The sequence below is a fragment of the Schistocerca piceifrons genome, chromosome 1 (assembly GCF_021461385.2).
Source record: "Schistocerca piceifrons isolate TAMUIC-IGC-003096 chromosome 1, iqSchPice1.1, whole genome shotgun sequence".
Taxonomy (NCBI): domain Eukaryota; kingdom Metazoa; phylum Arthropoda; class Insecta; order Orthoptera; family Acrididae; genus Schistocerca; species Schistocerca piceifrons.
Window position 1 is genome coordinate 887,006,195 of NC_060138.1, and position 26,793 is coordinate 887,032,987.

The 26,793-nt window shown below is 38.5% G+C and overlaps 1 protein-coding gene across 1 annotated transcript in view; it reads right to left on the minus strand.

The window, feature by feature from the left end:
* Window positions 1–26,793, minus strand: part of LOC124793088 (cGMP-dependent protein kinase, isozyme 1-like) — a 405,887-nt gene that overhangs the window by 195,028 nt on the left and 184,066 nt on the right. The window contains exon 6 of the mRNA XM_047257993.1: window positions 22,482–22,651. Coding sequence (XP_047113949.1) covers window positions 22,482–22,651 — 170 coding nt within the window. The remainder of the gene's footprint in view (window positions 1–22,481; window positions 22,652–26,793) is intronic.

Genomic DNA, 26,793 nt, shown 5'->3' on the forward strand with positions numbered 1-26,793 from the left:
CTCCAAAAACTTCGATACGTAAAACCTTTTTTATGTGTGTTCTCCTGCTGCCACTTGGTGAATAGATTTTTTATTGATCAAATTACATTTTATTGCCAAAAATTGATTATCTTTGTTCTTACAATTAGAAATATAGTTTGGTAACCTTCGAAGCCTTTCCACAACCTTCAATAACTTTCCATGTGTTCACTACATCAGTTAAAACTACATTTACACCTCAAGTGGATATTATCCGCATATCTGATATGCATAAATATGGCAACTTATAACCACTGGTTTTTGGTAATGGACAATGATACTGAATAAAGTTTTGAGGGTCCCCAAGATCATCATCTTAAGATCATGTAAACATTCTGATGATTTTTCATGAATAAAAATTATAGGAGTGATATCCCAAGAACTGGTGCTTTTAATACCCAAAAATCATGGTTTTTGGGCATATCTTGTTAGCTAATAAAGATTTTTGTAAATGGGAAAATGGCATTTCTAGATGAATGTATAGAGGATGTGCAGTTAAAATTAAAGCCATTTTCTCTGATTAATTCTTTAAATAATTGAAGTCCACAATGAAAAAGCGGCTCAAAACTGGTTTTTTGCATAAGTACTGCAATTCTGAACATCTGAATATTGGTAATGGGTAATTAAATCAAAAAAATTTCAATGTTTTCTAAAAAAAAAAAAAAAAAAAAAAAAAAAGAATGGAGGAAGTGTGTAATGTTTAAGTTTTGACCAGTTGATAATATATGGTTCCAGAGACATTTTCAAGCCTGAAACATCTATGATGTCTATATGTAGAGTGAAGCAACAAAAGAAAATTTGTACAAAGACCAGTATTAGAACCCATGTCTCCTAATCACTACGCAGATTTGCTAACCACTAATACACCCTGCCACAGTGGCCTGGTACAAATTTTCAGTTATCACTTAAGTCTACATTCATTTAAATTTTTACCCTGTACTGTAGGATAGCTACAGTATTCCCATCCTTCTAAGAGGTATACAAATGATCGTTAGGCCAAGAGCTCTCCAAAATACTTGACTACTTACTTCAGTGATCAATAGCACCCAAGATAAGACCCCCCACCCCTGAAAACTCGGATTTTTGTTTTTGGCTTCTTGGGACACATTGGTAGCAAGCACCGTCCTGAGTAGTGAAAGTAAACAAATATAAATTCAGTTAGTTACTGATAGGGAGAAAAATACTATTCTTTTTGAAAATGTTTATGCCAAAATAAAAAATACGGACAAAAAATTGAAGACTTGTATCATTAGTGTAAAATTGAATATTGAAACATAGTAAAAAATTGTTAATACTAAAACTGATGAAAAGTCAAAATAGTTAGGAACACTGCAACCTCAAATGAAGTGTTATGTGCAAATACTGTATCAAAGATAGAAAACAGTGTTTGTGTATTAACTCAGAAATTTGAAGAGCTAAGTAATGCATTCTAAAAGCCTATTCAATAATTCCTCTGTAGCACACACTAATTTTCCAGTGAAAAACCTTTTGGTTGATAATAATTTATGACCCATTCATTTCTTGCAACATTGTAGATAAAATTTTGTACTCTGTATGAGTGGTTGTATGAAAAACAATGTCCTTGAAAAATATTTATAAAGGTAAATATTGCATTGGAAAAGGCAAAATTTCTGTGTAAACATGTCATGCAAATCTTGAAAAGATTACTAAAGCAAATTCTGGTCAGAGACCAAACAAGCTAGGATTAAAAGTAAATTCCTGAATGGAACAAGTTACAGGAAAAGACATAGTAGTATGAATGAGTTATCAGATAAATAAATTAGCACATTTGCATGAGTCATTTGATATGCTGACACAGACAGGTGTTTCTAAAAGGAGTTTGCTAGCTGAAATTCGAGGAGAGTTTGTGTATGGGTCAGATGACACAATGGATCCATTTATGAGATATGTACATGAGCTAGAAAAATTTATCAAGAAAATGGGTAGACCACAATAGTCACACTTATAGACAGAGGGTAGGGAATCAAAATTCTGGAAATGCTAATTGTGACAGAGGATAATGTAATAATAACAATGATATTATTTTTTAAGTCCAGGAGAAAGCAGAACGTATTATTAGACTAAAAATGGGACAATGATATTATTTTTTAAGTCCAGGAGAAAGCAGAACGTATTATTAGACTAAAAATGGGAACAAAGATTTTGTTACCAGGTATAGAAATTGGTATGGAAGTAATAAAATTTCTAAGACAAGATGATTCAATAAACCAGGTAGTGGAAAACTAGAATAATTCCATTGAAGGGCCACAATTTAGGAGCAAATCAAGAGATTAATAAATGGACGAACAGTAGTAATGTATATTTGAGAAATTCTGGTGAATTAATTTTTTCTCTTTTAAAAAATGTGTAGTATCCTATTGATGTTGTAGATGTATAGCCCCTTACTCAGGGCATGAGTGTAGAGGGAGCAGACGCTGGAATCCTGCACCATCACTCCTTGTAAGGTTCTGTTTGAGATTGTTTGCCATTCCTTCCTCTGACCTGTTACGAAATGTTAATGTAATTTTGGCTTTGTTAATGTGAAAATTAAATAGACAGTGTGATAAAGAAAAACATGAGAGAATAAATTATTAAAACTTATTAAGTTATCTGAAAACATGAGAACCTATAATGCCAAAAATTTCAGCATCAAGAATCAGCCTCTAGATGTAATGAACTGGAGCCAACTACGAGAAAAGAAGATAAGTAAAAAGTTTTTTGTAAATCTTACTCCTCTTGAAGCTTATTAAAAGAGTTAAGAATAAAGATATTGATGTGAGCGAAGGGTAGATTATACACTGCATAGACACATATTAGCAATCTTGGCTATGGTGGCAGGTAATCAATGTAATATCTCTGTAGAGAAAGTAACTTGTGAATGAGTCAAGTTAGAAGATATAGGTAATGAGAATCAACAGATATACAATAAGAAGGAACATGGAGAAGAATGGGTAGAAAATTTTAACAAGTCAAGTTATGAAAATGTAACTGATTAATTTGATGACATAGGAATTGAAGAATTAATGAAGGAATCAGATAATCAGGGTGTTGTTAGCATTTTAATTGTAGAAGGTTTAAATTAAAAAATATTAAATTAAATTAAATTAAATTAAAAAATATGTCTACAGACAATATCGAAGAATGATGAGTGGAGATCATGATCATTGTGACACCAGAGGAGGTGAATACTCAGCTGACTTTGAGCTAGATGTTGAGAAGAAGTATTTTATTTCTTTTGTGGAAAAAATGGAATCATTGGGGTGGATGGGGACATTGGTAACTGTAAACATATTGTGGAAATTTCCAAAGACTTTGTATAAAGGTTTAAGTAACATCCAATACAGAATAGAAGTTAATGAGTTTCAAAATTTTACTTACATTAAAGGTGACATGTTAAGTTGCAGACAAGTGCAATTAAAAAGACACATACACAGAGCTTTTCGAAAAACTTTTATTAGAAACACATACCGTTCATACACACAAGCAACTACACCTCACGCACACATGACCAGAGCTGGTGGGCGTGTGTGCATGAGGTGTGCTTGCTTGTGTATATGAACGGTGTGTGTTTCTCTTTTTCTGATAAAGACTGTGGTTAAAACCTTTGTGTAAGTATCTTTTAATTGTGTCTGTCTGCAACTTAATATGTCATCTTTAGGGTAAGTAGCAATCTATCTATTCCTGCATTGTTGATATTACTACCTGGAGTTTCCATTGTTTAGTTAATGACTTTCATAAGTTAATTTCTTGTGAACAAACATGTGAGGGAATTGTAATCAAGATGTACAAATGATACTAAAAGTAATTTACATGATAAAATTATAAAAAATAAATTTTTCTCTATAATTTGTGACTAAACAGTGATGCTATCAGAAAAGATGAAAACTTCAGAATAATTATCACGAAACAGTATAAAACTAAGTATCGAGAGTGCTGTATTAAAATTAAATATCAAATTGTTGAACAACTGAAAGATAAGTGTTGTACTCAAGAGCAGTGTCAAACAGATGAAGCTAATTGGACAGATGAATTTATTGGCAAAGATAATAGCAAGTATGATGATGATTGTGTTAATGTAATGAAAGTTTGTGGTGTAAGTGGTAATGATAACAGTAGGTGTAATACTGAATCTGAAGGTCGAAATTTTAAGGAAACTGCAGATGATTAACTACATGAAAATGCTGATTCTGGGAAAAGTGATGCAGTCTGTAGCCCATTCATCAAAGTACAAAATGGTTCTTGGGAAGATCAGTCTGTTATGGACACAGGTAGTTGGATGATAAGTTGAGAGCAAACAAATGAGGCCCATCTGTGTTTAATTAGTTAGGTTAGTTAATTAGTTACATGTTCCATTGATCAATCTCACAGAAACTGTTATGATGTGCAACATGTCAAGTGCATAAGAAATGCACATGTGAATCAAGTTTTCTTCCATTAAATAGCACAAAACACATATATTATACCTATAGATTTTTTTTATTCGTGTTCCAGAATTCACCTATGGTACAGAAGGAGTTGTCAAGAAGATATGATTTCAATTTACTTTTTAAACTATTACAGCTATCTGTCAGACAATTTATTTCATTTGATAATTTATTGAAAAGATTTACTGCAACATATTTTACCCCTTTCTGTGCCAAAGATAGGTTAAGTAGAGGATAGTGTAAGTCTTTCTTTCTTCTGGTACTATAATCATGAATGACACTGTTGTTTTTAAACTGGTCCATGTTATTGAAAACAAATTTCATTATTGAGTAGATGTACTGTGAGGCTGTTGTAAGAATTCCTAACCTTTCAAACAGATTCCTACAAGATGTGTGATTATGAGCCCCACACATTGTTCTAACCCATTTCTTTTGAGCTGTGAATACTTTTTGCCTATGTGTTGAGTTACCCCAAAATATTATTCCATATGACATCAGAGAGTGAAAATATGCAAAGTATGTTGGCTTGCTAATTTCTATATCCTCAAAATTAGCAATCATTCTGTTTGCAAAAGTTTCTGAACCTAGTCACTTTAGGAGATCCAAAATATGAATTTTCCAATTAAGATGCTCATCTATATGTACACCCAAAAACTTAGTATGCTCTATCCTGGCTCTTGAACTCTGTTGATGTGTTATATTTTTTAATGGAACTGTACTCCTTGCAGTAGAAAATTGAATGTATTGTGTTTTTTCAAAGTTCAGAGCAAGCCCATCCACAGAAAAGCAATTGATAACTTATCCATAGACAAATTATTTGTATCATTTTCTATTGGAGTTTCTTTTATGGGATTAATAATGATGCTTGTATCATAAGCAAACAGTGTCAGTTTAGATTCTTGTTTCAGATAAGGAGGGAGGTCATTCACATATATCAAGAACAGAAGAGGACCCATGATCATACCATGTGGAACACCTAACGTAATTTCACCCCAGTTAGATGAAGTGAGAAACTTCCTTAAATCACTTAAGCTATATAAAGAAACATTTTCTTCCTGTTCTGTAGATGTGACTTATCCATTCATATGCTGTTCCATTTATACTGTAGAATTGTAATTTCTGTAACATAATGTCATGGTTCACACAATCAAATGCTTTGGATAAGTCACATGCATTTTACTATTTAAAGGCTCTGTTGTGTGAGCAGTGAAATTGTATATTGCTGTTTCAATAGAACATCATTTTTGAAATCCAAACTGTGATTTACTAAGTATCCCATCACTGTTGAGATGGCTAACCACTCTTGAGTACATTAATTTCTTGATGATTTTTGAAAATGCTTGTAAGCAAGAATACTGGATGGTAATTATTGACATCTGTGGTGTCCCCTTTTTGGTAGAGAGGCTTAACAATGGCATATTTTAACCTATCTGGGAAAATACCTTGAGTCAGTGATGCATTACAGAAGTGACTCAGAAAATCAGCTGTAACTGCTCCACCTTGTTTTAATATCTTGTTAGAGATGTCACCTATTCCAACAGATCATTTATTTTTCAAAGATTTAATGGATTTCCTTATTTTACAAGATGTTGTTAGATGAAAATTAATCTGACAAGGATTTCTCAAAACTGACTCTTACATATACCGCTTGGCTTTTTCTCTTGAACTATTCTCAACAATTTTTTCACCCACACATAAGAAATTGTTGTCAAATACATTACCTACTTGTGTACTGTTGGTTAAGGTGGTCTCAATCTCTTTAATAGTAACACTACATACTCCAGTGGTTACATATCCTATCTCTCTTCTAACAACACTCCAGACTGATTTTACTTTATTGCCCAAGTTGTTAATTTGATCTCTAATACACATATTTTTTTATTTTATTCCCCTGATATTTTGACGAAGTAAATTGATACTACCCTTAGCTTTATCCATATTTAGTGTACATGAAACTTCTTTTTTTCTACTTTTCTTTATTGTTGAATGGTAGAGAAGCTTCCAGTCTAGGTGCGGGCCATGTGTAGTGCATCCCCACCTACCAATAGCAGCAACTGGAACAACACTTATGCAAAACTTTGCTGGATTTTGGAGCATCCTATTCAGCTCAGTGTGAACATCCCTTGCAGCAGTATTTACCCAGGGCCAATCATGGAGTGGAAAGACCTCCACAAACCTTACATGTGTTTGCCCAGTTTCTGCTCCTAGTTTGTCCAGGTCACTCCTTATACTATATCTTGGATTCAAGCCGGGCTGTTTCCTGCTCCCCCAGCTGTAATTACCTGATTTTCCCTCTCAAAGTCCCTACATAGCTGACCTAAGTTTTCTGTCACCTGGCTGAGGCTAGCACTTGGTTTCCAAACTTTTGACCTGGTAACCTTCTCGTAATTCCTTCTGAAGCTGCTGGCCTACACCCCTCTCATGACTGCTACCTAGAAACAGAATTCTTATTTTCCTGTTCTGATTTGATCATGACCTGTCTTTTTTCTTTAAGCAAATATTCTGCTTCAACCTGCATTCAACTACATCTGGAGGAGGTCCTTCCTCCACTACTTCATACAGCAAGCCAAACTGATTTACTAACTGAATTTCTAAAGTTTTTTCAACAGTTTCCCTTTTTCGCCCTTTGCTTGCTTTTGTACCCCATGTGGATAACCCAAGGAAACATTGGGCTGAGTGCTGTATGTAACTTATTGTCCATGTTGGAAAAACTCTGTGGGTCACCTATGGATAGCTGGGGTAATGAGAATGTGTGTTTCACATCAAATCGGAGGGTGCAACATCAACAGCATTGAATAAGCTGGAGGCATATTAACAGAGAGAAAGCAGTATAGATTACTTATTTGTTTTGAGAAAGTCATACGCTAGTCATGCACCTTCAAGTTGGGCTGTGTGTCTTAAAATACACCATAAAAGTGAGCACTGTCCTCTTTGTTATGGCAAAATGGGTTGCATACTTTAGGAGTACTTTGAGCTAAACAAATTGTATTATTTATTTCATATATTATAAAGACCACACTTAAGGAGATGGAATGTGCATCTCAAGTGCACTACAAAGAGCCTTTGCATCTTGTCTCAGGCAGGTGCTGGTCACACACTTTCTGACTCCAGGGTACAGAAAGTGGCAGGCTGGTTTCTTTCCAAACAAATGGACCAGAAGTTGTAAGACACTGCACTGCAACTTGGCAGAACACCTCCAAAGCACACATTTTAGGTGGGTTTTCAAATGGACATTGTCTCCCCATATGCTCCAAATGGACACCCAATTTCTTTGCCCATTGGTGGAAAGCTGGCCATGTGCATTTGTTATCTGGACTAATGTTTGCATATTTGTTAAACATTGCAGAAGGGACAGTCAGGAGAGAGTTGTCGTGTCTTGCATCATTTTCAAAAGATCCATTGTGTGTTTTTTTGTCTCTGATCAAGATCGGCTACCCCCCATAAGGTCACGAAATGTAGGCAGAACAGCATTAGGTTGTCTTCCACTTTTTATTTCATATTGACTGTCTTATAAATCAAAACATGAATGCCAGAATCTAGCAACGAAATTTACAGAAAATTTAGGTATGGAATTTTATGACAAAATTAGTACATGGTAATGGAATAATTCAAACTAAGTAAGATTAATGAGAGATTAAATACAGTCAAAATATTACCTTTGATGTCATTAGCATCAGCTTTTGTTTGTGATTTAGAATATTATGTTTGTTTGATTATATTTGTTAAGGTTGGCCAATAGGATCACAATTGTATAATTTTCTATCATCTGGCATGGCATGATGACAAAATGGTATGGTGTGAGATGCACAGAGGTGGTCAGACAACAACAGGATATGGAGGGAAAACTGGAAGTTTAGTTGGGAACTGGTGTTGAGAGGACTAGGGGTCCTGAGACTTGGACTCCACAGAGTCTTGACGTTGCTGTTTTGGATTATTAGGAACATTGATCTGGAACTCCACAGAGCCCACACATTTTCATGGCTATTCTGTTTCGTTTGTATTCGAGGACTTAAGTAAGTCTGGGCTCAAGAGAGTCCAGATGGTTTTTCATGTGTGTTCCATTTGAGCAAAGTGGGGATTTCAGATGGGTACTCAAGAATTGAGTCATATCCATTTGTAAAGAGCTGTGTTTCCTGAGCTGTGTTGGTTCCAAACTTTGCTTTTATCTAGAATATTGCAGTTATGAAGATTTCCATGTGGGTTTATATTGACTTGGATACTTACCACAGTTGTGGTATTATGTTTGAGCAGTAAAGTTGTGTTGGGAAGTGTGGTCAGACTTTCCAGCTTTTGTAAATTGTGAGTGAGACTACAGCTACTTAAATTTAGTTAAGATACAGCTAGCTAGTCTGCTTGGAAATTATAAACTTTTGTTCATAATAAAGGGAATTGTTTTGCAGCAGTGTCTATTTGGTCCCTAGACAAAATCTGATGAGCTGAGTTTCAGATAAAATATAATCACTCATTTAAGTTTCCCTGCCAAGAAGACTTGTAATCCTAAATTGGGAGTCATAGCAAATTGGGGCTCCAAGCCAGGACATGTTGAAATTCAAGTAAGCAGATACATAGATAGTAGTTTCAAGAGCTGGTACGGCAGTAAAAGTGATATTAGCGAGAAGTAGTTGACACCGATTGATGAGCGAGACATTGCAATATTGCAGACAAGGCATCGACTGTTTAAGACTTCATATAGCTCCAGTCAGGTCAGCAGCATGAGACAACGCATCACTGCACTCAATGCTAGAGAATCCATTCCGGGTATGAGCCTGCAGCCTAGGAGACATCAGCCTCACCAACCAAGCACCATGACCTCTTCAATGCATGAATCCAGGATGTTTACACTGGTACATACCACTGTCAATCTCCAGATCTTCTAAACAGAGCCAAGAATAGGTAGCAATGGCAGTTTTGTGTATTGTGAGCTTGTACTGTAAACCATGGCAGAGTACACCAAAACATCATCAAGTAGCTGTGGGTCAGAGCAGGAAGCTAGCGAACATGCAAGTGCCGGCTGCTGTGGCCGAGTGGTTCTAGGCAACATTATGCTTGTGAAACTGGAATTAGAATGTGCTGTGGAGTGTCAGACTAATAGCTTTGAATCTAAGCTGTCAGAAGGGCTGGACTGTATCAAGGCTATGGAAACCATTTTCAGGCAATAACAAGTATTATGTTATTATTTGTTGCGATTTTGTAAAGACTGAAACTTCCTGGCTGGCAGATTAAAACTGTGTGCCCAACCGAGACTCGAACTCGGGACCTTTGCCTTTTGTGAGCAAGTAAAGACAGTTGTGTCAAGAGAATGTCAGATGAAACGAAAATTAAGTTTGTGAAATGTCAATTAGAGGGATCTGCAAAACTTGGCCTAGCCCAAATTTTTTTCATTTGCTAATTACAGCCTTTCTGAAAAGTTTTTTTCTAAATATATAGTGGAAGAGGCCAAGTTAATTAGATTGCAAAACAAGTTTTTAAATAGGCCTGTCTTCAAAATTCATAGAAAAAAAGAAACAGTAAATGCTTTTTGCCAGAATGAATTGTGCAATATAGTCCACTTCGACAGATCACTGTGGATGTTAATGGAAATCTGCACTTTAAAAAGATGTCCATCTGAATCATTCCAGTGGATACTGAGTCACTGTCCAACTGAGTCTATTGAATCATAATCATTGGATTATGTGGAAAAGTTGGATCAGGTGTTGTGTTACAGGCCACAGTCAATAATAAACAGGAATGGAAATGCAAACAGTGATAATAACAGTTTGCATGTGAGTGAAGAAAACAGGGGATAAGATGGAAATACTAGAACAGGTGTGACAATGAAAGCCAGAATAATAATCAGGAATATAAGCAGTTTCCAGACTATAGAAACCAAGTGCCACTTCAGGAGAATTGGTGCCAGTTTGATTGAGTGAATAACATAAATTTCATCAATAGGGAGAATCAGAGCATGGAAGTAAGCAGGGGTCCTCAACTGAGGGAGATTAGTAATAATCAAGCAAAAAACTAGGCTCGGTTCCTTCGAAGGTCCATATTGGGATGTCAAAATTGGCAAGTAAATGGATCAGAGGTAGAAATAGTGGATTTGATAATCAAAGGAAAAAAAATGGAAGTTAATATGTGCACCATGGACAGCATTCTTTCTAACACAGAACTGTGGAATGGTGAAAACAAAAATAACAGGCAAATTATGAGTAAAGGCAAAAGAGGTATAAATATTTATATAAATCATGACTTTCACGTTGGAAGATTATTTGAATAGGCTGGATCTACACAAAGTTACAGTGCATGTGATAGCATGGCATTGCTAGCTTTGATGACATAAATATGTTCCTGTGTGATGAGCAGGAATCTAGTAAATATGTATGTGTGCTATAATAATGATAATGATTCGATGAGTACCAACAGAAAGAGTAATGATGTAGACATAGAAACAAGTAAGGCTATTTCTGCAGGTATTAATGAAGATTGTACAATGCAGAAGTCTGCGATAATTATTATAGGAATGTGCAAAGTATAACAGCTACCTGTAAAGTTGCTGGCTTAGATGTCCTAGAGAAAGCATGAAGTGGTATTTCAGACTCTGTGAGCCCAATAAGGTTAAGGCCAGCAGCATTAGACTGCCTGTTCCCCTTTTTATTTCATATCCACTGTCTTATTAAATCAAAACATGAATATCAGTATTTGTAAATGAAATATACAGAACCTTTATGCATGGAATTCTATTATGAAAAGGAGGGTAGAGCAAAAAGAGGTATAGGGAGAGGGAAAGGTGGAAAACCGAGGGGGGAAAAAGAGAGGAAGGGTAGTGCAGGAGCTGGACGGGGAAGGACTGGAGTAGACAGAAGAGAGAAGGACAAAGTTGAGGCATTGGGAACAGGTTAACAGAGGTTTAGGCAGGAGGACTGTGAGAATGCAGGACATGCTGGACAGACAATTGTCATCTGTGTAGTTCAGAAAGACTTGTGCTGGAAGGTAGTGTCCAAATAGCCCATGTAGTGAGGCAGTTGTTTTAGTGATTTATATTGTACTGTGCAGCACTTTTGGGAACTGGATGGTCAAGTCCGCACTTTACCAGAAGGTGGCAGTGACCATTAATGCAAGTAGACAGGTGGTACTTGCCATGAACACATATATTTCTGTACAATAATTGTAGTATAGTTGATATATAACAGCGCTGATTTCACACATGGCCCTGCCTTTATTGGGTAGGTTATACTTGTGAGTGGACTGTGATAAGAGGTGTGGGTTGGTGCATGGGATAAGTCTTGTGCCTGGACCAACTGGATGGGAATGACCCATGGAGTACAGGATTTGGAGTAGGATCAGAAGGGGGATGAACAAGGATATTCTGTAGGTTGAATGGGCAGTGGAAAACAATATTCGGTGATGCAGGTAGGATTATGGTAGGGCACACCAAGAGTTAGTTGAAGCCCTGGTGGAGGATGTGGTTGAACTTTCAAGGTCAGGGTGATACTGGGTGATCAGAAGAGTGCTGACCATTGGAATACACAGGTTTGCTGGTATTGCAGGATTAGATGGCTTGTGGGATTTGTTTATGAGTGAACTGTCAGTAGAGGCTCTGGTAAAATTATCTCTGTATTCTTGTCTGATTCAGATTGGTGGATGACATTTTAAACATCTGGACACAAGGCAAGGATAACCTTTGAACTTTCTTCCATACTCAACACCTACTCTCAAATCCTCTTCACCTGGTCCTTCTCAACTCATTGAACCACTTCTCAGATGTCGACATTCACCTCTCAGATGACTCCATAAATATGTCTGTCCATACAAAGTGCACCAACCACCAACAGTACCTCCATTTTGATATCTGCCACTCATTCCATGTCAAAAAGTCTCTTCTTTGCAACCTTGGCACCTGTGGATTCTGCATCTCCAGTGGGAAGCAGGAGTTGCAGAAACATACCAATAACTTAATCAGAGACTTACTGACAGACAATATCCGATCCACATCATCCATAAACAAATGTCCCATGCCATCTTTTCCTATGACACCAGTAAACCTGTTAACCAGCCACAAACCAGCACACCTCTCATCACCCAGTATCATCTTGGCATTGAAATCCTCAACCACATTCTCCAACAGGGCTTCGTTTGTCTCTTTTTATGTTCAGAGATGAGTGATAGCCTACCCAAAATCCTATTGACATCACCCAAAGTACTGTTCCACCACACAACATACCTGTAGAATATCCTTGTTCATCCCTATTCTAATTCTACTTGCAATACTGCAAACCATGTATCATTCCCTGAAGGTTGGTCAAGGTGCAAGGCTTATCCCATAAACCCACCAACCAACTCTTTACCACAGTCCACTAACATCCTATCCCGTAAAAGGCAGGGCAACATTTGAAAGCAGTCCTGTTATATATCAGCTACACTGCAATTACTGTATATCATTCTGTGTGTGGGTGGCAAGTAACCAACTGCCATAATATACTCCTAGCAGGTCACCAACAATTGTCACTAAAATTTTTCATGATGCATAAATCCACTCCAGTTGTACTTGGCAAACCCTTTATTTGCATAAAATCATACACATAAGTGGCCGCAGAATACACACATAAAAGACAGTTGTAATTGGCAAGCTTTCAGAGCCAGTGGCTCCTTCTTCAGGCAGAAGGGTTGAAGGAGAAGGAAGAGAGTTGAAGAAAAAGGACTGGACATGTCTAGGAAAAAGGGTGGATTTCAGAAAAGTCACCCAGAACTGCGGGTCAAGGGAGACTTTGCTTACAGGATGAAAAGGAAAGGCTGATTGTTGGGAACTGCATTGCATGAGATTTGAAAACCGGAGAGCTCTTAGGTGTAACTTTAGAGGAAATCTCAGTTCACTAATATGCAAGTTCCCCAACTGTACTGTAATCATCATTGGAGGCTATAATCATTCAATAATCAAATGTAAACATTTCAGTTTTGTTAGTGGTGAGAATGGCAAGACATCCTGCCAACTACACTACATGTTTTCTCCGAAACCCACTTAAAACACATGGTTCAGAACCCCACCCAAGATCAAAACATATCTAAAGGCAACAAATGGGCCTACCTCTTTCAGGTCGTCGATATCAAAACTGAAATCAGTGACCACAAGATAGACGTAGGAACAATAATTATCAAAGTACAAAGGGCTCCTAAAACAAATAGGAAGACTTATATGATCAGTAATCTAGATAAAGAATCAGTAGTGATGTCTCAATGAGGAACTTACAGCTTTTAGTTCTGGACAAGAGCATAGAGAAGAACTGTCATTCAAGTTTAAAAGAAAACTTGACCATACACTGGATAAATGTGTACCCAGTACAAAAGTTCATGATATGAGGGACCCTCTGTGGTACACAGTCACTCCGAAGAAACTTATAAAGAAACAGAGCCTACTACGTAGTAAATGTAAAACAAGACAGAGGGCTGTAGATGAGGAGATGATAAATGAAATGCATTTGTTTATCAAGAGGGCAATACATAAGGCCTTCAATGACTAGTGCAGCAGAATACTGTCAAATGATCTTTCACAAACCCAAAGAAATTCTGTTTGTATGGAAAAGCTGCTAGTGAGATCAAAATTAGTATCCAGTCACTCATGGCTGGAATAGGAACTGAAATTGGGAGTAGGAAAGCAAAGGAAAAATGCTAAACTCTGTTTTCAAATGTTTCTTTATACACTCCTGGAAATTGAAATAAGAACACCGTGAATTCATTGTCCCAGGAAGGGGAAACTTTATTGACACATTCCTCGGGTCAGATACATCACATGATCACACTGACAGAACCACAGGCACATAGACACAGGCAACAGAGCATACACAATGTCGGCACTAGTACAGTGTATATCCACCTTTCGCAGCAATGCAGGCTGCTATTCTCCCATGGAGACGATCGTAGAGATGCTGGATGTAGTCCTGTGGAACGGCTTGCCATGCCATTTCCACCTGGCGCCTCAGTTGGACCAGTGTTCGTGCTGGACGTGCAGACCGCGTGAGACGACGCTTCATCCAGTCCCAAACATGCTCAATGGGGGACAGATCCGGAGATCTTGCTGGCCAGGGTAGTTGACTTACACCTTCTAGAGCACGTTGGGTGGCACGGGATACATGCGGACGTGCATTGTCCTGTTGGAACAGCAAGTTCCCTTGCCGGTCTAGGAATGGTAGAACGATGGGTTCGATGACGGTTTGGATGTACCGTGCACTATTCAGTGTCCCCTCGACGATCACCAGTGGTGTACCGCCAGTGTAGGAGATCACTCCCCACACCATGATGCCGGGTGTTGGCCCTGTGTGCCTCGGTCGTATGCAGTCCTGATTGTGGCGCTCACCTGCACGGCGCCAAACACGCATACGACCATCATTGGCACCAAGGCAGAAGCGACTCTCATCGCTGAAGACGACACGTCTCCATTCGTCCCTCCATTCACGCCTGTCGCGACACCACTGGAGGCGGGCTGCACGATGTCGGGGCGTGAGCGGAAGACGGCCTAACGGTGTGCGGGACCGTAGCCCAGCTTCATGGAGACGGTTGCGAATGGTCCTCGCCGATACCCCAGGAGCAACAGTGTCCCTAATTTGCTGGGAAGTGGCGATGCGGTCCCCTACGGCACTGCGTAGGATCCTACGGTCTTGGCGTGCATCCGTGCGTCGCTGCGGTCCGGTCCCAGGTCGACGGGCACGTGCACCTTCCACCGACCACTGGCGACAACATCGATGTACTGTGGAGACCTCACGCCCCACGTGTTGAGCAATTCGGCGGTACGTCCACCCGGCCTCCCGCATGCCCACTATACGCCCTCACTCAAAGTCCGTCAACTGCACATACGGTTCACGTCCACACTGTCGCGGCATGCTACCAGTGTTAAAGACTGCGATGGAGCTCCGTATGCCACGGCAAACTGGCTGACACTGACGGTGGCGGTGCACAAATGCTGCGCAGCTAGCGCCATTCGTCGGCCAACACCGCGGTTCCTGGTGTGTCCGCTGTGCCGTGCGTGTGATCATTGCTTGTACAGCCCTCTCGCAGTGTCCGGAGCAAGTATGGTGGGTCTGACACACCGGTGTCAATGTGTTCTTTTTTCCATTTCCAGGAGTGTAAATGAAAAACTTTGGAGTAACACCCTAATTTAATTCTCATACCACTGAAAAGATGAGTGAAATCAGTATATGTGTCAGTGGCATTGGGAAAAAGCTGAAACTGATGTAATTGAGCAAAGCTCCAGGGCCCACTCCAACTCGTATTAGATTCTATACTGAAATTGTCGCTGGGTTAGCTCCTCTTTTTAGCTACAGTCTGCCATAGATCCCTCACACAAAAGCACTGGTCCCACGCATCTAGAAGAATGAAACTACTGTCCTGTGTCCTTGGCATCAATTTGTTGTAGAATTATGTGAAACCCAACTCGGACTTTTCTCACGATATACTGAAAGCCTTGGATCATGGCAGTCAGGCAAATACAGTATTTCTTGGCACACATAAAGCATTTGACTAAGTATTGTATCAAATAATGACCTCACAGGCAATATTATTAAGAACTTTATACTTTTGAAAATGATGCCATAATCTATAATGAAGTACTATCTGAAATAAAATGGATAAATTTTCAGCCAGACCTCATTGAGATTTCAAATAGTTGCAAAGATTGGCAACTTGCTTTAAATGTTAAGAAATGTAAAATTGTCCACCAAACAAAATGAAAAATTGTAGTATCCTATGATTATAACATCAATGAGTCATAGTTGGAATTGTCCAACTCATAAAACTTGGATGTAACACTTTGTACGGATACAAAATGGAATGATCACATAGGCTCAGTTGTGGTTAAAGAAGTTGGCAACTTCAGTTTATTGGTTACTGCAGAAGTGCAATCAGTCTACAAAGGAGATTGATCACAAATCCTGATCCTAGAATATTGCTCAATGTGTGGGACCCATACCTGATACAGCTAAATGAGGATATTGGATGTATACAGAGAAGGGCAGCACAAATGGTCACAGATTTGTTTGATTCTTGTGAAAGTGCTACAGAGATGCTGAAGATGTTATGAAATTTCAAGAAGAGGCTTTAAATTTTGACTCTTAGAATATTCTACAACCCCCTACATATTGCTTCCATAGGGAGCATGAGGACAAAATTACGGTGATTACATCACACATAGGGGGATTTGACCAATCATTATTCACATGCTCCTTATGTGAATGGAACAGGGAAACATCCTAATAGCTGGTACATCATGGCATACCCTCTCCCATGCACTTCACAGTCATTTGCAGATTATAATGTAGATGTAAATGTAGAAAAATAGCAACAGCGCAAAAGCCAGTGTGAGTGCTGTTTCCTGTTACATGTTTCTATGCTCCACATACTGATCTGCTATAGGTGAGTGTGCCTTTCACTTATTTACATATTAAATCTATAACATAAATGCCTGTGATCCAGAAATGGTAAACAAATGCATTCCCCACAAACCCATTGTCACATTCCTGTAAGATGTCAATTGATAAACAGTACTGTGCTTGTTCAAATAATGCCTGCTTCTTTTGATGGGAAAAATGTATGATGATTTTCATTGTTGAATGTTCTCATTTTACAGAACCTTATACACTTCAATCAAAGTTAAAAGTAATTCATTACAGTACTTCCAAGTATTTTTTGATACAGTTACTGCTCATTTTGAGGTGAAAAAAATCAGCAGATCTATATATGAACCACTCAGAAAAACAGAGTCAATGACTTATGAAATTGTTCAGCTACTGCAGAAACTCAGAGCATTGTTCTTGGATGTAAACTGGGAAGTTATTTTTGTCATAGGCTATAATGGCAGCTGTTTTCCTCATTTATCATAGTCTTCCTTTAATTTCAGATGGATAAATTCTGACAACACTAAGGATTTATCTGTCAGCAGGATTGAAGCCATGTCACTAAAATTTTTCTTGTCTTGTTACTGCCCCAATTGTTACAGATTATGATATGCTGAACAGTGTGGAATTGTTTTTAAAAGTGGTACTATTTCTGAAAAAGTAAAATCACAACTTTGAGTTGGAGTCAATGATGGCTGATCGCAAAGAAGACTGTTCAAATGGAGGGGATAATGTAGAATAAAGCAGAAGAGCAAAGACACCAGAATGAAACCAACTTCAATAAAGCTGACGAAGTAATTCCACAGATCATGACATCAGAGGAGATCTATCAAAAGTTTGTAATGAACTAAAGGTATAACCAAAGAAACTAGGTATCTGAACAACTATTCAGCATTGACTCTGAATGTACAAATTATACGTGGAAGCTTTGCTTTGGAATCAGCCTGATGGAGAAAAAAGGATAATGGCATTAAAAGAGGAACTGAACTCTCTTGCACTTAAAGCATGGACATACACACCACTTTTAGCAAATAAAAGAGCCATTCACAGCAAATGGGTCTTGAAAGCAATATGAGATGCAACCACAAAAACTGAAATGTACAACAAACATTTAGGTACCAAAGTTTGCAAGCAGTTAAAAATATTTGACTATGAGAAAGCATATGTTCAGTTGTTCACCTCACTACATTAAGAACCTTTCTTGGTGTAGTGAATGAATATTACTTTTTTATGGAACAAATGGCTGCACAGAAGGAATTTCTACAATGAGAACTCAGTGAAGAAATTTATGTGGAAGTGGCTTAACGAGTGAAAAATAAAAAAAAGATTTGCATATCAACTCAATGAAGCCTTCAATAGAATGATGGAGACACCAAGTCCTTGGAGCTATACAATTTGGTAATTTTATGAAAGAAATCAATTTGTATCAATCTGGGGCTGATATGTGCATCTATATTGGAAGCTATGATGGCTTAATTTTTTGTGATATTACACTTAATACAAAGAGTGGTCCATTGACCATGACTGGGCCAAATATCTCACATAATAAGCATCAAATGAAAAAACTACAAAGAACAAAACTCATCCAGCTTGAAGGGGGAAACCAGATGGCACTATGGTTGGTCCGCTAGATGGCACTGCCATAGGCCAAACGGATATCAACTGCGTTTTTTTAAAATAGTAACCCCCATTTTTTATTACGTATTCGTGTAGTATGTAAAGAAATATGGATGTTTTAGTTGGACCACTTTTTTCGCTTTGTGATAGATGTCGCTGTAATAGTCACAAACGTATAAGTACATGGTATCATGTAACATTCCGCCAGTGTGAACGATATTTGGTTTGTGATACATTACCGTGTTAAAATGGACTGTTTACCAATTGTAGAAAAGGTCGATAACATGTTGATGTATGGCTGTTGTGATCAAAATGCCCAACGGGCGTGTGCTATGTTTGCTGCTTGGTATCCTGGATGACATCATCCAAGTGTCTGGATCATTCGCCGGATAGTTACGTTACTTAAGGAAACAGGAAGTGTTCAGCCACATGTGAAATGTCAACCATGACCTGCAACAAATGATAATGTCCAAGTAGTTGTTTTAGCTGCTGTCGCGGCTAATCTGCACATCAGTAGCAGACAAACTACGTGAGAATCGGGAATCTCAAAAACGTCGGTGTTGAGAATGCTACATCAACATTGATTGCACCCGTACCATATTTCTATGCATCAGGAATTGCATGGTGACAACTTTGAACATCATGTAAAGTTCTGCCACTGGGCACAAGAGAAATTACGGGACGATGACAGATTTTTTGCACGCGTTATATTTAGCGATGAAGTGTCATTCACCAGCAGTGGTAACGTAAACCAGCATAAAATGCACTATTGGGCAACAGAAAATCCATGATGGCTGCAACGAGTGGAACATCAATGACCTTGGTGGGTTAATGTATGGTGCGGCATTATGGGGGGAAGGATAATTGGCCCCCATTTTATTGATGGCAATCTAAATGGTGCAATGTATGCTGATTTCCTACGTAATGTTCTACTGATGTTACTACAAGATGTTTCACTGTATGACAGAATGGCAATGTGCTTCCAACATGATGGATGCCTGGCACATAGCTCACGTGCTGTTGAAGTAGTATTGAATAGCATATTTCATGACATGTGGATTGGTCGTTGAAGCACCATACCATGGCCCGCACATTCACAGGATCTGACGTCCCCGGATTTCTTTCTCTGGGGAAAGCTGAAGGATATTTGCTATTGTGATCCACTGACAACACCTGACAACATGCGTCAGTGCATTGTCAATGCATGTATGAACATTACAGAAGGCAAACTACTGGCTGTTGAAAGGAATGTCATTAAACGTATTGCCAAACGCATTGAGGTTGACAGACATCATTTTGAGCATTTATTGCATTAATGTGGTATTTACAGGTAATCACACTGTAGCAGCATGCGTTCTCAGAAATGATAAGTTCACAAAGGTACATGTATCACATTGTAACAATCTAAATAAAATGTTCAAACGTATCTATGTTATGTATTTTAATTTAAGGAACCTACCTGTTACCAACTGTTCATCTAAAATTGTGAGCCATATGTTTGTGACTATTACAGCGCCATCTATCACAAAGCGAAAAAAGTGGTCCAACTAAAACATTCATATTTCTTTATGTACTACACAAATATGTAAAAAAAAAATGGGGGGTCCTATTTTTAAAAAATACAGTTGATATCCATTTGACCTACGGCAGCGCGATCTAGCAGGCCAACCATTGTGCCATCTGGTTTCCCCCTTCAAGCTAGACAAGTTTTGTTCTTTGTAGTTTTTTCATTTGAGCTTATTTCGTGAGATATTTGGCCCGATCACGATCAATGGACCACCCTGTATACAGGGTGGTTCAGGACGGATGTCATATAATTTGTGAGGTTATTTTACATGTGAAAACACACTGAAAAAGTCCTATGAACATGTATCTGATTTTCAATAATTATGGAACTAGAGTGGGTTGAAGATGACACACAACCATGAATGAATATGAAGGCAAAAGTGAATATTACTTACCCAAATGATGTGTAGACACTTTTTTGGACAGAATAATGGTGAGACAGATGACTGACACCTCCTACAAGAGGTGTGGCGGTTTTACAACAGATGGCCACCCTGTGATGTCACACAGAGGCAACAGCTATAAGGGCACCCAGAGTGCACTTTGTGGGTTGGAACAGTGAGCAGTCATGATGCTTTGTTTGTGTCATACTTGAATGTTGTTTAACTGAACAAGTCCATCATGACCATAAATAACAATATGCCACATATGTTCACCCATGCAGAATACACGTACATGTTGTTTGTGTATAGTACTGTAGTGGCAGTGCCCATGTTGCTGTGACAGAATACCAGGGAATACCAGAGATGTTTCCCTGATTGACGATCACCTGTGCCAGAGTATTTGCCAGGGTTTTTCAAACATTTTGTGAATCTGGAATCCTACACAGTGTAGATGTTAACATCAGAATGTGAGGACGTCCAGTCAGTTGAGACATTAATGCAATGGTACAGCAATGTGGCACCACCAGTAAATGGCACATTAGATGTCAGTTCAATATTCCACAAATGTGAGTGTGGTGTACATTACATACTGAGGGCTTGTACCCATTTCCATGTGTACTCTGCGCAACATGTGTATCTGGGTAACTCAGTAAGCAGATAACAATTCTGTGAATGGTTGGCTGAACACAGAGATGTTGTGTAGTACACTTTATTTACAGATGAAGCTACATTTACATGCATTGGTATGATGAAACCGCGCAGTTTTCATATATTGGCAATTGAGAATCCACATGACACTAAGGAAACAAGATTCCAAGTTAGATTCTCAGTAAACGTCTAGTGTGGTACTAATACCGAGTCAATGACAGGGCCTGTGTTTCCGCCAAATTGTATGACATCCACAGCATACACACATTTCCTGATAGAAGACCTACCTGCACTTTTGGAAGACATGACATGAAAGCAACAATGGCACTTGTGCCTGTAACATGATGGAACACTGATTCACTGTATGAGAAATGTGTTCCAGTATCTGAATAACTCGTTTCCTCAATGGTGAATTAGCTGTGGTGGACCCATTAACTGGCCTGCCAGATCACCCGACCTAATGCCATTATACTTCTGTTTATGGGGCTGTTTAATGAGGGACATGTACATTATGAAGGTAGATACATGTGAACAACTTGTTGCTTGCATCACCGATGCTGTTCCCTGAATTAAAGCCCACCAAAATGATGTTCACTGTGCAGCACAACACACCGTCCAACGTTCTGACAAGTGCATTGAGAAGAGTGGAGGACTTTTTTGAACACCCCTTGTAGGATGGATCAGTCATCTGTCCTACCATTAGTCCGTCCACCACAGTGCCTACACAGCATTTTGGTAAGTAACATTCACACTTGCCTTCATAATCAGTTATGGATGTGTGCAATCTTCAACCCACTCCAGTTCTGTAATGATCAAAAATTAGACACATGTTAATAGGACTTTTGCAATTTATTTGCATGCATAGAAACCTCAAAAATTATGTGGCATTCCTTTTGAATTACCCTGTATATTCCAATTGCTGGAAATTATGAAACTTACTCCCAGTTGATGACAGTCAATTAGAAACAAAATTTCAAACTACCGAACTCAACAAGCCAAATGATTCTTGGTAAATAAAATACAGAGAGGCAGTGGAAATCACACCTTAGTCACTGTATTTATCTTCAAAACTTTTTAAATAGATTCAGTTATTGCAATGACAGCTGACAGATCATGTAACAAAACAACTCAGTTCCAAGCACAATGCATTTTATAAAATTTCCGATAGGACATTGCCTAGAAAAGCACTGTGGTGTTCAAACAATCTTTGGGTTGATGATAGAGTTAAATTCTTTCATAAATTTGTTTAGAAGTTTAATTTAAGGTAACTAACATCTAGTAGACAAGAGCAGATAATACTCTGTAGTCATCAAAGCCAATCATACACTACACTCATCAAAAGCGCTTAAAAATTAAATGAAATGTATATTAAAAACAAGCTATCTACAAGTAAAATATGATAGAAGATAATGATTTTCAAGATACTGAAGTTGTTACTCATAAAAGATATGTCAGAAAGTACTTACAACACGCACAAGTTCAGATATAGCAGCAAGGGCTCTTTCACTTAAACCTTCTAGTATGGGAACAGTACGAAGAAACTTGATATTATCTTCTGTCTTTTGTAGTCCTGTACGCATCATAATCTGCTTGAAGATACGACGATCGAGAACCCACACACTAGCTCCCTCATCGGCTTTGCAATAAAAGTAAACATTTTTCTCAGTTACATACAAGTAAGACCTCATAATCTCATAGTTTACAGAAGCTAAGTATTTTTATCACTAAAGGCTTCATATGGCAGAAAATTTACATTTATTCTGGTGATAATACTACATACAAACTATTTTTAAAAAAGAGCAATTGCAAATGTAACGTAAAACTTTAAATTTCTAAGTAGCGCCAAAGCAATGTTTCAGAATGTTGCCATACTCATAATATTAAAATTTTAAGATCAGGCTTTAACTATGACAAATACTGCTGTGAACATAGCACAAATCTTAGACTGTTGCTCTGAAATGTCCAAGAGATGGTTCTTTACCATTATCTGTGTCTGATCTGTAATGAAGTGTTCAGTATGTAGGAATCATGTAGGTGATCGCAGTAAGTGCACGTACAGTTTTTATTATTTAACATATTTATTATTCACCTCAAACTTTTAAAAGGCAACTGATGTCATCTTTTGCACAAATACACACTTAATATGCAATTACATAAATAACATACATATTGTAAATGATATTTTAGATCATAACTGTCTATCAAGATTCAGGATTGTCCATCATACTGCATGTGATATATTCAACATATTCACACATATAAGTTTAATGTAAGTGAAACTATATAACTACTTAACATCACTTTTAGGGCACATTTTGAACTTTTCCATTGTATAAAATGCCTTTTCTCTAAGACATTTTTGTGTGGTGTTTTTAATATAATCAGTAACACATTGTATGTGTATACTGAAAACGTGCAACTATCTTTGGTTTCAGTAAGTCCAGTGACTGTGATGCTGATCTGCTGTTTAGGCATGTGTTTGTTATTTTGATAGACAGATTGACATAGTTTGTGTCTGTGTTGGTTTTCTTTTGTATATGTCAGAATCAATGGGGAGTAGCACATGCTGAAGGGGACACATGGACATGATCTGGAAGGAGGTGACAGGGTAGAGGAAGGGCAAACTGCTCGGTTGAATGTATGGGAGACAATGGATTATTGGAAAGCAAAGTCAGGATGATAACAGGAGTGAAGGATATGTTGCAAGGATAACTCCCAGGTTCACATTTCAGAGAAGCTGGTGGTGGATCATGAGTGGAGCACTCCTTTGTAACTGATTTTTGGGTGTGGTAAGAGAATATGGCAAAGGAAATCCATTTGTTGGCTAAGTTTGGGGGGGAGGGGGGGGGGGGTTATATGTCCACCTTCATGAAACCTTCAGGATACTGAGCAAGGGAGTTCTCATCACTACACATATGTTGCTCACAGGTGGCTAGGATGTAGGAGGGACTTTTTGTTGTGGAAGGGATGGCAGATGGCAGCTGTCAGAATGAAGATACAGCTGGTTGTTATTGCATTTACTGTAGGCAGACCATCAAGTTTGTCATGGAACAATTTGCACAGCCTTATGGAGAACCCAGCTGTAGAAAATGGACTCAAACATACATCAGCTGTCAGAGCAGCAAGATCAGTCATCATGTCTTTCCGCAGTGTGGCAAATATGCAACATGTCAAGGGAGGTTACAGCACATCCTCCTATATCACATTGGGCCTCTACCAGAATCAAACGGGTACCATTACATACTGTTAGCCACTGATAGAGTATCCCTATGGGCACAGGTTCTGATGGTAGAGATGACAGCAAACACCACTACTCTGGAATTACTACAGATGGGAATCACATATTTTGGGTGTCTCACATTGATTACCATGGCCCAGATATGCCAGTTTGAATCACATCTCTTTGCTGAGCTATGTAGATTGTACAGTGTCCAACAGTTTAGAACAATGGCATACCAGCCAGAAAGTAATGAGCCTGTCAAACTTTGGTACCACACTCTTCAGGCAGCACAAATATGCCTTTTGCCTTATGGACAGAAGCACTCCCATGGATGCTGCTTGACATGCAAACAGCCTACAAGGAGGAATTGCAGTCACCCTTGGTGGAAATTTTGTGTGATGAATGTCTCTCAGTCTTCCTCTAGGTTTCTTGGGTTAGTTCCACCTCCAGCTGATGTCGAGTTAATGGCACTGGTCAAATTGGGAAAACAATACAGTGGCCACATTCATACATCCATTCTCAAACTCACAGTATGCACAAAGTTTTTGTCCATAGCACACTGAAATATTATGAATATATAATGCTTTGCAACAACACTATCCAAACTGCTCTACACTGCCTTACTCTGGAATTTGCAGGGTCCTGCAGCCTTCAAAAGTTTGAAACTGGCATGTGTGCTTTGTGAACCAGAGGTAGATGATGAACTTCTGACCCGTCAAGAAGACCTCCTGGCAATAACAGACACCTATGTGGCGAGTTTTAGCAGCATTCTTCTCTTGCAGAGAGAGTTGTTGACAAATTGCCACCTTCCCTACTGGATGATCCCGACTGGGCCCTCTGCTCTTGCTATGGCCTTTCTTGTGAACTGCACCATACATGAATGGGTGCTTATGGAATTAAAGGCACTTCTGTTCATGGACAATGCAGAAACAATTCAGATGGGCCTAATTCTGCATTGTTGGTTATGGTATACCAGCCCGTTGGTGAATATCACCATCTCCTCATAACCTATTAGAAGTGTTCTGCACTATAGGGAGAGGGGAGGGAAGTGGGGTCTCTGTAAGGACAAAACCCTCTAAGAGACCAATTGCATATCTGTGATTGTAGAAAAGGAACCTTGTGCATGTGTGGCATGCATGTGCATGTGTGTGTGTGTGTGTGTGTGTGTGTGTGTGTGTGTGTGTGTGTGTGTGTGTGAGTGTGTGTGTGTGTGTGTCAGTCTGTTCTTTGTAGCTGGCTTATGTGAATGTTTTTAGTTTGATGTTGCACACTGATGTTGTTAATGCACTACTATTTCACTGAGTTGTCTGTAAGTATTATTCTGTGTTCCTACTTGCACAGATTATCCCGCATCTCATTTGATGTTGGTAATAATGAAATGATTTCCTATAAGAAGCATGTAGATACTGTTATGCATCTAACTGAAACTGATTTGAGATAAATTGAGACAGGGTAGTTGAATGTAAGGAAAGAAAAGTTTGGGAAGATAAATGATGACAATGAAAACAAAGGTATTGATAAATTCCTAATAGTGAATACATGCAAAATTTTTGCAGTTGCCAGTGAAGTAAACTGTGTACAGCATGTAGTTTTTAATATGAATGTGAAGGAGTTAATTATCAATATGTATCCAATGTTTAAAAGAATTGTATTTTGAAATGTGAAATGTTCAAAGATTTTGTTGGGCGGAGTGCAATATTTGCAACTGAACTGAGTAATAAGAATAAGATTTGACTCAGTGTTGTAGAACTAGGGGGAGGAGCAGTATGCAGTATAATTGTGAACCCACCCAAATAGACTGATCGTTCACTAACTTTAGTGAACACACTATTTGTAGAATAATGCCTTCCCCAGCTAGGTGATTGCATTCCTCTTTTCTTCGATCATTCTCTTCTCTAACTATCCCAGCCACAGATTGCAAGAAAAAGGCATTATCTTCTTCTATGTTCAGTTCCTATGTATATTAAAATGTTTATTTCAACTGCTGAATTTTTGTGGACAACAGATGCTGATACTATTCAAAGAGTACAGAAGACAATGTTTTTTTCAGTGCTATGTTAACAAAATGTTTATGAATATTGTTAGGTGTTCTGTATGAACTCGGAAGCAAATTTGTATATAGTAATCAATCAATTTTAGCTGAATGATTTGTAAAATTTGACATAAAGCTAAGAATGTAAAAGAATGCAAAATTAGTTAACAGAAAATGATGAAAAAACTGTATTCATGCAGATCACTAGAAACAAGGAGATGGCTACTTCATTACCTCCATCCATATCAAACGTACCAACCACCAGCAATACCTCCACTTTGACAGCTGCCACCCATTCCATACCAAGAAGTCCCTACATAAATCCTAGCCACCTGTGGCTGTTGCATCTGCAATGATGAGCAGTCCCCCTCGAAATATGCCGAGGTCCTCACTGAGGCCTTCACATGTCTTAATCAACCTCCCACCCTTGTACAAAAACAGATCTCCAATGTCTTATCACTCCAGTCACTGACCACCTCCCACCTCCCAAAATCCCACCGTCTGGCCATAGAGGAGTATTCCTCAG